This window comes from Lissotriton vulgaris, chromosome 9, assembly GCF_964263255.1.
Source record: "Lissotriton vulgaris chromosome 9, aLisVul1.2, whole genome shotgun sequence".
In the NCBI taxonomy this organism is placed as follows: Eukaryota; Metazoa; Chordata; class Amphibia; order Caudata; family Salamandridae; genus Lissotriton; species Lissotriton vulgaris.
Window position 1 is genome coordinate 1,234,685,910 of NC_141697.1, and position 13,903 is coordinate 1,234,699,812.

The window sequence follows — 13,903 nt, forward strand, 5'->3', positions numbered from 1 at the left end:
GGGTTCCTTCTTAGCCAAGGAGTAACACGAGTGGATGCACAAGATAATCCACCGAGAGATGGTCCGTTTGTGCACCGCTTTCCCTTTCTTTGCACCCGCGTACCCAACAAAGAGTTGATCATCCACCCGGAACTGTTGTGTGCGATTCAGATAAAATGAGAGCGCACGTTTTGGGTCCAGACGGTGGAGCCTCTCCTCCTCTCTCGAGGGGTGCGGAGGCGGAAAGAAGGTGGGCAATGTGATGGATTGGGCAATGTGATGGATTGCCCAATGTGGAAGGCTGTGACTACCTTAGGCAAGAAGGAGGGCCTAGTCCTTAAAACAACCTTGTCCGGATGGACTGAAAGGAAAGGAGGCTTACAAGAGAGAGCCTGGAGCTCACTCACTCTCCTGGCAGAGGTGATGGCTACCAGGAAGGCAGTCTTCAGAGAAAGAAGGCGAAGAGGACAGTTGTGAAGTGGCTCAAAGGGAGCGCACATCAGAAACATTAGAACCAGGTTCAAGTCCCACTGAGGCATCACGAAGGGAACAGGAGGAAAGGTATGAGTGATGCCCTTCAGGAATCGATTAACGATAGGGGACTTGAACAAAGAAGGTTGGTCAGGCAGCCTTAGAAAGGCTGAAAGAGCTGAAAGATAGCCCTTGACAGTGCCCACAGCAGAGCCCTGCTGGGCAAGAGAGAAGAAAGAGGAGAACCTCAGAGAGAGGGGCATTGAGGGGATCCACAGCCTTTGCTGTGCACCATGCCACAAATCTGTTCCACCTGCAGGCGTATACCGACTTTGTGGAGGGACGCCTGGCTGCCAGAATGATGTTGCAAACTTCAGGAGGCAAGTCAAATGGCCTCAACTGTCACCGCTCAATCTCCAAGCATGGAGGTGGAGACTGGACAGGTTCGGGTGGAGGTCCGTCCCCTGCTGCTGCGACAGAAGGTCCTCCTGAAGAGGCAGACGAACCGGGGGATCGACTGACATACTGAGTAGCTCGGGATACCAGTACCTTCGTGCCCAGTCCGGAGCCACAAGGATGACTTAAACCGGTCGCGCTTGATCTTCTTCAGCACTCTGGGCAGAAGTGGTGTAGGCGGAAAGGCGTACAACAGACCGCAAATCCACTCGAGATGAAAAGAGTCTCCGAGCGAGTGCCGCCTTGGAAATTCCAACGCGCAGAACTTATGACATTGCGCGCTCTCTTTGGTGGCGAATAGATCTAACCAAGGCTCTCCCCATCGCAGAAAGAGGCCTTGGGCCAAGTCCGAGTTCAGACGCCATTCGTGATCCATCGAGCACCGACGGCTGAGTTCGTCCGCCCTGGTGTTCAGAGAACCTGCCAGGTGTTGAACCACCAGAGTCACGCCCTGATGTTGCAGCCATTGCCAGAGACGCAGAGCCTCCTGGCAAAGGGTCCACGACCCCACTCCGCCCTGTTTGTTGCAGTACCACATGGCGGTGGTGTTGTCCGTGAACACCTGCACTGCGCTCCCTCGGACAGATAGGAGGAATGCTTTCAAAGCCAGACGAATCGCCCGCAGCTCCAACAGATTGATATGGAGCCGGGACTCTGCCGGAGACCAGAGTCCTCTGATCTCCGCCTCTCCCAAGTGGCCTCCCCAGCCCTGGAGGGACGCGTCCGTCACAACTACGTGCTCCGGTTGGGGAAGGGAGAGGGATCTGCCGTTGACCCAATCGCGGTCCGTGAGCCACCACTGCAGATATCTCGCAGTGCCCTCCGAGATCAGGACATGGTTGGACAGGTTGCCCCGGTGCTGGGCCCACTGAAACTTCAGGTCCCACTGCAGAGCCCGCATCCGCCACCATGCGTGATGCACCAGAAGGATGCAGGAGGACATCAGCCCCAGAAGCCGCAGCGTCAACCTGACCGAAACTCGGGATAACGGCTCGAAGATCGGAATCAGAGCCTGAATATCCCATACCCGCTGTTCGGGCAGATAAACCCGAAACTGCGCCGAGTCGAGAACCGCTCCGATGAAAAGGAGCTTCTGAGAGGGGCACAGGTGGGACTTCGGCACATTGATGGAAAATCCCAGCTGGTGCAGGAGATCCGCCGTAGTCTGGAGGTGGCTGACGACTGTCTGGGGCGAGCCCGCCTTCAACAACCAGTCGTCTAGGTAGGGGAAGACTGAGACCCCTAACCTGCGCAGATGAGCTGCGACCACCGCCATCACCTTCGTGAACACCCGTGGGGCGCTGGTAAGGCCGAAGGGGAGCACGGTAAACTGAAAGTGCTCGAGGCCTACCGTGACCCGCAGGTAACGCCGGTGGGCCAGCAGGACGGGGATGTGGAAATACGCGTCCTGCAAGTCCAACGCTACCATCCAGTCTCCTGGGTCTAGGGCAGCCAAGACCTGAGCCAGTGTCAGCATTTTGAACTTCTCCCGGAGGAAGCCGTTGACGTTCCTCAGATCCAAGATAGGGCGTAGGCCCCCTTTGCTCTTCTTGGGTACCAGGAAGTAGTGGGAGTAGGAACCACGTCCTACTTCTGGCCCAGGAACGCGCTCGATGGCCCCCTTGGCAAAGAGGGCCGAAACTTCCTCATGCAGGAGCCGCAAATGATCCCCCGATACGTGGTGGTGTTGCGGTGGCATTGCTTGAGGGGTAGTCTCTAAGGGGAGGGAGTAGCCCCTTCGGACGATCTGCAGCACCCACCTGTCCAAAGTGACTGTGCGCCAGTGAGAGTGGTGAATGCGAACTCTGCCTCCCACTGGCGTCACATGGGCCGAAAAGCACGGACTAGGAGGGTTTAGAGGTGGATGCCGCTGGGGCAGATGTGGACTGACTCCTCTTGTTCCCCCGACCGCCTCCACGGCGGCTCCCACGACCGCCGCCGCGCTGGACGACAGTTTGCGGCGAGTGGCTGGCGGCACGTGTGGGGACGCCCCTTTCTTGGCCACAAAAGGAGCGAAAGGCATCCATTTGCTGGCGCGGGCCGAGAGGCCCAAGGACTTGGCCGTAGCCCTGGAGTCCTTAAAGCGCTCAAGCGCGTGGTCTGCCTTGTCGCCAAAGAGGTGACGGCCATCGAACAGCATGTCCATGAGGGTATATTGGACATCTGCCGAAAAATTGGCGGATCTCAGCCTGGCGTGGAGTCGTACCGCCACCGTCGTAGCCATCTCTCTGCCCAGCGAGTCAGTAGTATCCAGTCCACACCTGATTGAATACTTGGCTGCGTCCCGGACCTCCACAAGGGCTTGGCAGAGTTTAGCCCGGACCTCCAACGGGCACTCTGGCAGCACTTCCGCCACAGTTTCCCACAGAGAGTCGGTGTAACGGCCCAAGAGACATGCGGTGTTGGAAGTCCGCAGTCCCAAGCTAAGGGACGAGAAGATCTTACCATAGTTCTCGTACCTCTTGGACTCCCTGTCCGGCGGGGCCGTCGGGAAGGCGGTCTGGGAGTTAGAGGCCTGGATGACCAGACTCTCGGGGGTGGGGTGGGAGGACAGGAAACATGGGTCGCCCGGGCCCGGGTGGTGGCATCTGGCCACGTTCCCATCTACAGGCGAACCTGTAGCGGGCCTGGACCAAGTGCCCAAAAGAACGTCCGTTAAGGCCTCATTAAACAGCAGCAGAGGCTCCATGGAGCATGACTGCGGCTTAAGGACCTCAGTGAGGAGGTTAGTCCTCACGGCCGCGACGGGGAGCTCAAGGCCCAAGGCCTTGGCAGCCCTCATCAACACCACACCATAGGTAGCTTCCTCCTCCGAAGCCACGGTAGGAGGAGAGACAAATCCAGTGTCTGGAGGTGTCCAGGCCACTGGCCTCCCCAAGGTCTCCGGTCCAGTCCATGTTAGACTGGCACTCTCTGGCCAGAGGGTCCTCAGACCCCTCCCAATCCTCCTCATCCCTCATCTCCTGAGATTCAGGGTCGTAATTGAATGAGGTCGGTTCATAGAAACTAAAATCTCCAAACGGCGTAGAGATCGGCGCAGATCGGAGTTGTCCCGACGTCGGAACCGAATGAAAGGAGGCATCGGGGACAGAGCCGCCCGAGGACGGCGCCGGAGGGGACACCACACGGACCGACGCCGGGGGGGTCGTAAGGTCCACCAGTGACGATCCATCGCCCGAGGAAGGTCCAGCGGCGGCCTGCGGCGCCGGGCCCGAAGGCGCCGGCGACGCCGGGGCCGCTGTACCCTGCGGCGCCGGGCCCGAGGGCACCGGCGGTGTCAGGATCGTGGGGCCCTGCGGCGCCGGGCCCGAAGGCGCCGGCAACGCCGGGGCCGCTGTACCCTGCGGCGCCGGGCCCGAGGGCACCGGCGGTGTCAGGATCGTGGGGCCCTGCGGCGCCGGGCCCGAAGGAGTCGGCGGCGTCAAGGCCGAAGCACCCAACGGCGTCTGGGTCTAAGCCCTGACCCACTAGGGCCCCCAGACGGGTTCGCTGGGCCCGAAGGCGCCACGGAACCCGTTGGAGGAGAAAGGGACCTCATGGCCATGAGGAAACGCTCAATGTCCTCCGGCGTCTCGTTCAGTCCAGGGAACTGCTCTTTCCAGATCTGCGCTGGCTGGGGCGGAAAAAAGAAGAACTGACGTCAGCACGCAGAGGCGGCGTCTAAGTACTCAGACGACGTCATGATGGCGCCCACGACGCGGACGACGGACGTGGAGCCGCAGACGACGCCTACCGACGCGCAAGGGTACTGCTGCGCAAAACTTTCCGGATCCAGTCGGACGCCTGGGGTTATTCTAAGGTAAGGAATCTATCACTAACGCGTCTCTTTCAGATATACGTTATGCGGGTGGAGTGGGATTTGCGGGGGCCAGGTGGTCTGGCGCTGGGCGCGGTCCAGGCGCGAATGGGCGTAGACGGGCTTACCTTTGGCGCACCTTCGGCGCGCATGGGGCGCGACCGCTGCGCGTGTACGCTGCACGCAAAGACATCTGTCATATATAGATAGTGGAGGGGGGAGGGGCGAGGGCGGAGCAGCTGGGAGGCGGGAGGCGGGGTGGAGATCCGGGGAGGGAAGGCAAAACAACAACAAGCAAAACAAGATGGCAGTCGGCCAAATTCAATGCAGGGTTGGGGCACTAAGTATGTAAAAACGCTACGACAATGCTAGTGGGACCGGCACAGGACACAATTAAGCAAAAAGTTAAATGCAGGCAGCACAAACAAAGCAGAGCGTTGCAGTGCGCTATGGGAGGCTAGCTCTACGCTAATATGCTAATCAGCACAATTGGGACTAGCGCTACGCTACTATGTTAATCAGCACAATTTATCCGGTAATGAAGCGCTATGCGGCGCTCTGGCTCGCGAAGGAAAAATATTCAGCAATTCAAGCGCAGTTAAATGCAGGCAGTGGTCTTGTGGTCACGATACCAGAATGAAGGTCGGGGAAGCAGCGTGAGGAGGAGCAACCGCTTCTGACGAGTCAAGACGGGCAGGACCCCTCTCCCGGTGTGTGGAGCTCCTAAGCCTAACCCAGAGGTGTGGGTTGCACGGAGGCTATGGGCCCCATAAAATATGGTTCAGTAACGGGTTTCCCCATCTTGGTCTCTAGTACCAGCCTGTCTGCCTGAATGATTAAGCAGCCTCTCTCCCAACGCCCTTCAAAGGCAGCTTCTCTTTCAAAGCTCGCCTTTTTGAGGGAAAAGACCCCTCCTTCCAGAGCATGCCCATATTGTAACCTTTCCTGGCAGTCGGTAGCACGTCTTTTCAGGAAGCTAGAAAGATGTATCAGCTACAGGACACTATGTGGGCTCCAAGTTCTTTCGGCCACAGAAACCCATGAGCAACCAGTAAGGGACAGGGGGACTAAAGGCAACTAATAAAGCTGCACACTGCAACTAGTTAATTTCGACCTGAGAATCAAGTCGGGCTAAGTTGAATAAGTTGTTTGATACCTTGGATGCCCAACTTTGGTCGCACCATTTGAGTTAGCACAGATAAGGAGTCAGAATGTAACTCTGCACTTCTACTACATTTTTACATACTAAAAACAACAGTTTACTGATTGTACTACCAGAACATGTAAAATACATTTTCTGACCAACGAGATAGGTTGCACTCTGCCCTTGGACTTGCTAGCCCTGCCAAAGAGGTAACTTACATCTCAGGAGGAATTATGGCCTCTTCATTGCTTTGAATGGGGAGAGAAAAAAAGAAATCAGGTCAGCTGTTAAATTGTTCTTTCAGCCTGCAACTGGCGGGCTGGGAGTCACATCCCACCCAGGGTGGCACAACCAGTGTTGCAATCACTGGGGAGGGGTCCCTCTAGCTTTCCCACCTGGGTACCATTTACAGGTAAGCTAGTTCAGCCATTTGGTTTGAGGACCATTCAATATAAGGGTAAGAGTACAGGCACCGAGGTATGGTTAGCGGTCAAAACAGCAAAATCAGTCAACATTTTAGGGTGCCCACACAAAAAGTGGCATATACTTACAATGTCTCTCCCATCACACAAGGTAATTGTTTTCCCCCTCATTTCACTGTTTTTCTCCCAAACAATAAAATTCAATAAAATTCTCTGAACTGAAAAAAATGACAAACAAGAACTCTAGGGATGACAAAATCAGACTGCACCTACGCCTGTATACGCTCGCGGGTATACAGGCGTAGGTGCAGATTCATACATTTATTTAGCGTTCGAAGGATACTTTGTGGTGAAAAATAACTTTTACGTTTTTTAACTTGTTTATTTGTGCTTTTTTACTGCCACCTACTTGGCTGACATTATCAGTTATTGTTTTACCTTGGTGCCTGGATTTATGCCCACAAGCTCAGCGTGGCCTTTCTCGGCACTCCGGTCAAGAGTACCAATCTATTCAGGATCGGAAGCAGTCATGTTGCATCAATCATACGTGCTATGAATGTTTGCATGTCAAGCAAGGATGTCCTTGTATTTGGAGTGCCACTCCCGAAGGCTTTTTTGCCTGAATAAATGTTTGCAGTTGCATGGACCTTGCCTTTCTCCAATATCTTTAGAACAAATGAGTAATCATAGATAGTTTTTAGGGTCATTTTTGTCTTGTGAAGCTTTTTTTTTCTTTTAGTCTGAGGTGACTGAAAGATTTTTATGCACCTTTTGGTATGTTCCTTCTTTGGCAGAAACAGTTAATCGTTTGGTGCAATGCATGGGGCAAATTTGTGCATTCTTACAAATTTCAAAGCATTGGTTTCCTGGTCAAGCTGTTGAGGTGGCTGGAAAACGTTTTCAGTCGTTCAGTTTCTTTAAATAGGACACATTTCTTCCCTACCTGTGAGAGTAGACTGATTCTTTTACAGGATCATTGTAGTGTTTTGTTCTGAGAACTTTATCTGGTTTGCTTAAAATAATGAAGTAGAGACTCAATAGGAAATTAGGTAAGTGGAAAAGGACATGTTCTCTTCATTCACCGTTGTAAAGAGGGCAGTTGTAAAAGCAGGAGGTGTAAGATAGTTTCAAAAAGCGGCTTATCCAAGCAATGTGGTGAACCTTTCCCACTTGGAGCATAATCTGGTGCTAGCTCCATCACATCTACTGCTGTGAAAGGAAAAAGGGAAAGAAAATAAACCTTCAGCTGAGCCAAGCAGCAACTGAGAAACTAAGGGACGCCTCGTTTGTACTGTTTTGACTTATACCAGAGACTGTCCACACAGAGATGTTTGCTACCTGGTGTCAAAACAGTAATCGCATCACCTTCGCGTAAGAAGTTGATGAGAATATTAATATGAACTTTGAAGTACTCCATGTCAGGAATCAGGCTTCGAAACAGAGTTTATGAATATAGGAGCGATGCTCGATGTCAGGAATGCCAGAGCCTCAATCGTTCTAGCAGCTCCTGTACCTCCAAAGAAGATGCAAAGGGTGTCAATCTTGCTCCAGGATGTACATCAGGCATACCAGTCCTCCTTTTAAATGCAGCAGAGGATCTCACATATCAGCTATGATCCTCAGCTACTGAGATACAGCAAACTTCTATTTGAGGAAAAATATCAGCACTTCAACAGCAATTCTCTTTGCTAAAGCACATTATAGTAATGCCCTATATTTAGTACCAGAAAATCAATTCTGGGATAACACAAGTATCTCAGTCAGTAGCCCTCGGTTAGAGCAGTCAACGGCATGCCTTGGTGAAGTTCTCTCACTCCTCCACTGCAACAGGTGAATTTTCTGCCAGTATGGCAGCAAGTTAGATTTGAATGTCTGACTTTGGGTTGCAAATCCCGCAGCCTGTCAAATGCTTGTGGGGACAGAGGGGCTGTTCCATGTACTGCTTAGTGAACCAAAGAGGGAGATCTGGTTGGGGTCACAATGTGTATAAAGCACACTCAAAGTCAAAGGACAGAGCTGGGGAAGGTGTTGCCCTTAGACTTTCCTAGCATGTACACATCTCTGTCCCTATAGGTTGCAGTTCAGAAAGGCATGGTTATTTTAATCAGGGTGGTTAAATCAGTTGCGGGATTGGATGCCCTTAGGTAGTTGTCACTATAAAAATGTACAAGACTATTATGACGACAATAATAAAGAAGTTAGAGAAACGTCAGAAAACATTCTATAGGGAAAATTATGAATAAGGTCATAAGAGACATTAATGTGTTCAGGAACCTTCCTTGGGCGAGCAGAAAATAAACAGGTTAGTGTAGGGGAAGTGCATTTTGGGTTCTGTAGAGGTGGAGGTCTTAAAGGTTCAACAAGTCTTATGTTGCCTCTACTACAGCAAATGTTAAAAAATACATTCTTAAGAGCCTGGCTAAACATCCTTCATCCTCAAGTGAAATTCCTAAAATTGTGCAGACGAGTATTTAACTTCCAATCTAAACCAGTGGCAAGTACTGAAGAAGACGGATATATAATTGCTCCACCGAAGAGAATCACAAAATGACTTGGACAAGCAGAAGTTCTAAAGAAATAAAAGATTTTATAAAATTCCATTTTTAAAAAAAAGCTCAAAACCAGTATTGGTAAATAAAGAAATCATATATACAGAATTAAGTCTGCAGTTTCTAAAAACAGGAGATTAACAGATTACTGTACAGAAACAATGCCTTTTAAAATCCACCTGCACTTTTGGAACGGAGATTTAACCAACAGGACGATGGAAAAGTTTACACGAATAGTACAATCACTTATATACCTTTTGTTGAGCTCTTTTGATTGTGAAACAGCTGCACAGAGGAACACAGAAGAGCATTTGTTGTCAAAGGATAAAATGCTGAAACCATAATATTTGGCAGTATTATACAGAGGCAATGGGTGTCTGCCAAACGTAGTCCATTAAAGATTACGAATAATGTAGCAAATGAAAACATCAAAAATGAGAACCGTCAGGATAAGACGTACAATGGTCCTTTTTTTAATTCAGATTTGCATTGAACTTCAAGATAATGATGCATTTGTGCAACGAACACAAACTGCTCAAAGGTAGAACTGGGCCGAAGGATTGTCAATTTACCACTTAAAGGGGCAAGAAAACGTATAAGGCCTTCTAAAGGAAGAAGCAGCTGAGCCTTCCGGTAATATAGGGTCTCGGAGCACATTTCAGAGCTCTTAGAACAGTGTGATGCTCGGAAATAACTCACCGAGGTTGATTTAAGCAGCAGTGCATCAAGAAATTAAATGGGTCCGCAACGAAGCAAGGGATTCCCACTCCCAGACTTCCAATTGCCAAGTAGATAACTCATTTTAAACGGCAAGCAACATCTAACAAATTAAGATTTTATTGAGTAAATTCTTTTGACTATTAAGGCGCAAGATCAGAGCAGATAATAAATTAAACACAGTGGATCAGAAAACTTTATAAAGCGGAACTGGTTTAATAAGAGGACCGATTGTGTGAATCTTCCCAGAAGTGTTCCACTTCCCCCGTTGGGGATGCTGATGGGATTATCAGTAGACTTCAACTTTAAGTATGAAACAGGCCGACTTCAGGGAAGCTCTTATAGCCGCAAGATCACTTCTACACGATCGATAAATAACGGACACACGAGTGCCTGGGAGACCAGATCTTCAGTTTCCTTTGACACAATGTTGTACTCGTTCAACATATCCATGGATATTGATTTGAGCGGTTGGGTGCCACTTGCACTTCCTCTCCACACAGTCCCCAACTCAATATTTTGCTGTTTCCCCAAAGCGAACCTCTTTCCAAACACCTTTTCCTCAAATTCAGAACTGGGAGAAGTATGCATTTTGAAACAAAAACCTATTTATGATTAAAAGGTGACATTTAGTTGAGCCTTCCCTTGTCAAGGTGGAAAGGCCCTTCTCCTCCAGTAGAAAGCCTGGGAAACCAGCCCCAAGATCAATAGCCCATAACTGCTAAAGAAACTCATGCAAATGTCTCAAAAATATAAAGTTGAGGCAGAATGGCGGTCAGAAATTCACAGTGGTAGGGTAGCAGGGGAAAGGCAGTGATCACTTTAAAGCAGTCTGGAACAGTGCGGTCCACCCAGCCGATGCAGAGCAAACTGTTTACTTCTCCGAAGATGTTCCTATGGCTTATAAAATCTTGCATCCTTCATGTTTTAGGGCAAGGATAAGATGGCGTTCACACAATAGAGCTCGGACCTCTGAGCCCAACTCCCCTTGCAAAGTGTTCTAAGAGACCACCGATGGCTCCAGAGGGGCTCGGAGACACCGTCTTCAGTCCAATGGTGCTGCTGTAAGCCGCCCGAAAGATAGCACGCACTGCCTCTAACCGGGACTCCCGTTCAGTCTGTGTAACAACCCTGAAAGACAAAAATATACTATTAGACTACAAATTAAATGAAATATTTTAGAGGCTCCCACAGCGAAGAAACAGGAGACGAGGTGGGATATGTCCTTAAATTGAGAAAACTGTTAGGTAGGATAGATTTATTTTTACTGCAGTTTTTCTATAGTGCAGAAAAGATTCAATGGGTGAGAGCCCTATAAATAGAGGAGACAAGTAGATGAAGGTAAAAGAAAAATGCATTCACTAGTGTCTTTCGGACAGTCATAATTCATAACTTGAATATCTATGACAATGACATACCATCACACTGACAACCACCTATTAGGTTGATTTTATAGCGAGGCTTACCACCCGGTAATACCTCAACATTTCTATTTTAACATCACAAACATTAGAATTACCATAGCTCGAACACTGAACTTACCATAACTTAGACATCCCCCTCCCACTCCACCACTAACCCTAACATTTGTTCCAACAGTAAAACTTACCCTTAACTGAAATGTAACTAAGTTAAAAATAATTACAAGCCTTACGCTGCCTCTAAAACATTTGGCATTGTGTAACATTCTTCTAGTGGTAAAATATATGCAAACTAGCTTTTTTTGTGTGTTTTTTTTTTCTTAAAGGCTAGCTCTACCTACCTTTATAAAATAACGTACCTTGGCTCTATGCTAATAAGAGGCTTACGTTACATCAACATAATAAAAACTTCTTATCCAAACGCAAACCCCAGCCCCACATTGATTTAAATATAAAATACGTTTCTATGCAGTTTGGATGCAGTGGTAATGTTTCAGTGAGTGCAGGGGAAGTAATGCTATTGAAGTAATATGAAGTTACCCTTCAGGGAGACCCCAGGAGTTCTAAACTTGCAACAGTAGATTCCTTCTTAAAGCCAACACTACCCAAGATACATTACTCTCTTGTAGGGTAAAGTACTAACAAACCAATGCACAGCTGAAGTCTAAGTGTTCGATCACATCTAGAGACACTGGTGTGTGAATCACAATATCTATTTCATGTCTCACTTGCCCGTAATACACAAACATTCTCAGATTCAAAGGGCCCAATGGTGTGGAGGGGAGTGTTCCTCTTGGCCCATATCTAGCCATCCCTAGCACCATACCGGAACTTTCATCAGCCCGAGCCTCGGGGGGAGAGCGGGGGGGCGGCTAGGAATAGTACCTGTTGACTTATAGCAGGTTTTCAACCTCTGCAGATTCTAGGGATCCTATTCCTTTAACTCATGGCGCCTCAGGGATACAGGTGCTGTGGCAATGTGGTTCCGCAGTCGAAAGGCACGCCTGTGGTACAAACTCAGGGTCAAGGTATTTTGGTGATGCTGGGTAATTTCGCATTTCAAACTTGCTAAAAGCACTTTAAAAGTAACTGCCAAAGAGTAACTTCTTTACCAAGTTACCAACACAAAGTAATCTGTCCACAGACGAAACAAGCATTTGCAATGCAATAGGTCTTGCATTCGCGAGAGTTTAAGCTGTTGGCATTTTAAATGTTAATGCCTTTTATTTATCTGTTTTAAAAACCCACACATAAATAAAAGGCATTGTCATTTACAATGCCAATAGCTTAAACTCTTGCAAATGCGAAACCTATTGCATTGCAAATGCTTGTTAATAAGTATTTTGTTTTCCTGGATGTCCGTGCCTCTTGCTGCTTCACTCCAAGCACACTGAAAGGGAGCGGGTGGTGGAGGGAAATGCTGCGTCCACTTTAAGGAATTTGTTTAGGGTATTTAGATTTCGGTGGTGTGACACACAAGTGTTTTTTCACATATTTTTTGTAAATATTTTTATTAAATGCCATTACTGTACTGCTTCCTGCAGTTTTTTTGTTACTTTCCAATATGAAACGAGTTTTAGCTATTGCAAACAACAATGCCTTTTATTTTTGTTTTAGTTTATAAAAACATAAAAGGCATTGTTATTTACAATGACAATAGCTAAAAATCACGTTAATGCGTGACCTATTGCATTGCAAATGCTGGTTTATTAATTATTGTGGAGGGAGGCATGTAGACCCCCTCATCGAGCCTTTACAGGTCCAGAGGACCCATCCTCTGGAGCCGTATTATTGATAAAGGGGAGGGGGATGCGCAAGCCATCTCCAGCCTTTAGGGCGACAGACGCCCCACATACACCTATGCACACTGAAAGGAGAAATGAAAAGTTAAGCAGCAACACCCTCTTGATTGTCACGCTCATTGCTGATACTCTAATCATCTTGTCCCACAAAATGTTACCATTAAACCAGTCATCCACACGCTTACATTCTAATGCTGTACTCTATAAAAAGCCAAACTTGTCAGTGCTTGTTAAAATAGCCAAAGTTAGGCAGCTTGGGTACAATGTGACAAAGGAAGGGAGGTTTAAAGTTTTATACTTCATAGAATATAAAGAGAAACACAGACAAAAAAACAATACAGCCCTTTGCCTGAACTACAAAAATGAAGTGATACAACACACACAGTATTATTTATGGCTCATGTTTTGTTCGCCACTTTAGTCACGCAGAAACCAGGTTAACTATGTTTTTTTTCTATACTTCATTTAAAAACGGCACCCCGGGTCATGCTGACAGATGGAGTTTGCAGGTAGGGACATGCTATTACCTAGCCATCATAATAAGCTGATAACAGAGTAAGATAAAGCGGACTGCAGGCTTCATTTCAACCCTCTGTGAGTGCTAAAAATCAGCAGTGTTAATCTTTTCTCAAACTCTCCCACACAGCCAGACAGTGTGAGACAGAATGCGCAACAGCTGCTAACCCCGCGAGCAGGCCTCCCTTCTTAATTACACCTGCCCTGCACAGCGGAACGTGCGCCAGCAAGTTACAATAAGTTACCGACAGACCGCCTCGCCGTATGAGCGCACCTTAACTTGGTTATGACAGCCAAACATGTGATGAGCCAGTCAACAAATGTGACCAAGATTTGCCCCAGATTCCGCCAGCTCTGCAGAGCTGACATCACGCGCCAGTCCCTGCTGGACAAATGGCCTCACGTCAGTCCTTATTGGAAACACAGCAGAAGGTTCAAACGCCAAGGTGTTTTATTAAAAGGCAGCTGGGAAAACGTGATTAGTCCGGAGTCGACTCTGTGGAGTAAACACATTTTCAAAACTCGCTCAAAATAACCCTGTGTTGGTCTGTAACTGCAGAGTTGATAAGCACTAGTTTGTAGTGGTGCTCGTTGAAAAAGCGGGTGCCCACCCCGCTATCTCTAATTTGG

At 48.5% G+C, this 13,903-nt stretch overlaps 1 protein-coding gene across 2 annotated transcripts in view; it reads right to left on the reverse strand.

Annotated features, from left to right (window-relative positions):
- Nucleotides 1–8,835: 8,835 nt before the first annotated feature.
- Nucleotides 8,836–13,903, reverse strand: part of MTMR14 (myotubularin related protein 14) — a 181,743-nt gene continuing 176,675 nt past the window's right edge. For both annotated transcript variants that reach the window (XM_086939383.1, XM_086939382.1), the window contains one exon: nt 8,836–10,665. In XM_086939383.1, the coding sequence (XP_086795509.1) occupies nt 10,485–10,665 (181 nt within the window). In that variant the 3' untranslated portion in view covers nt 8,836–10,484. The remainder of the gene's footprint in view (nt 10,666–13,903) is intronic.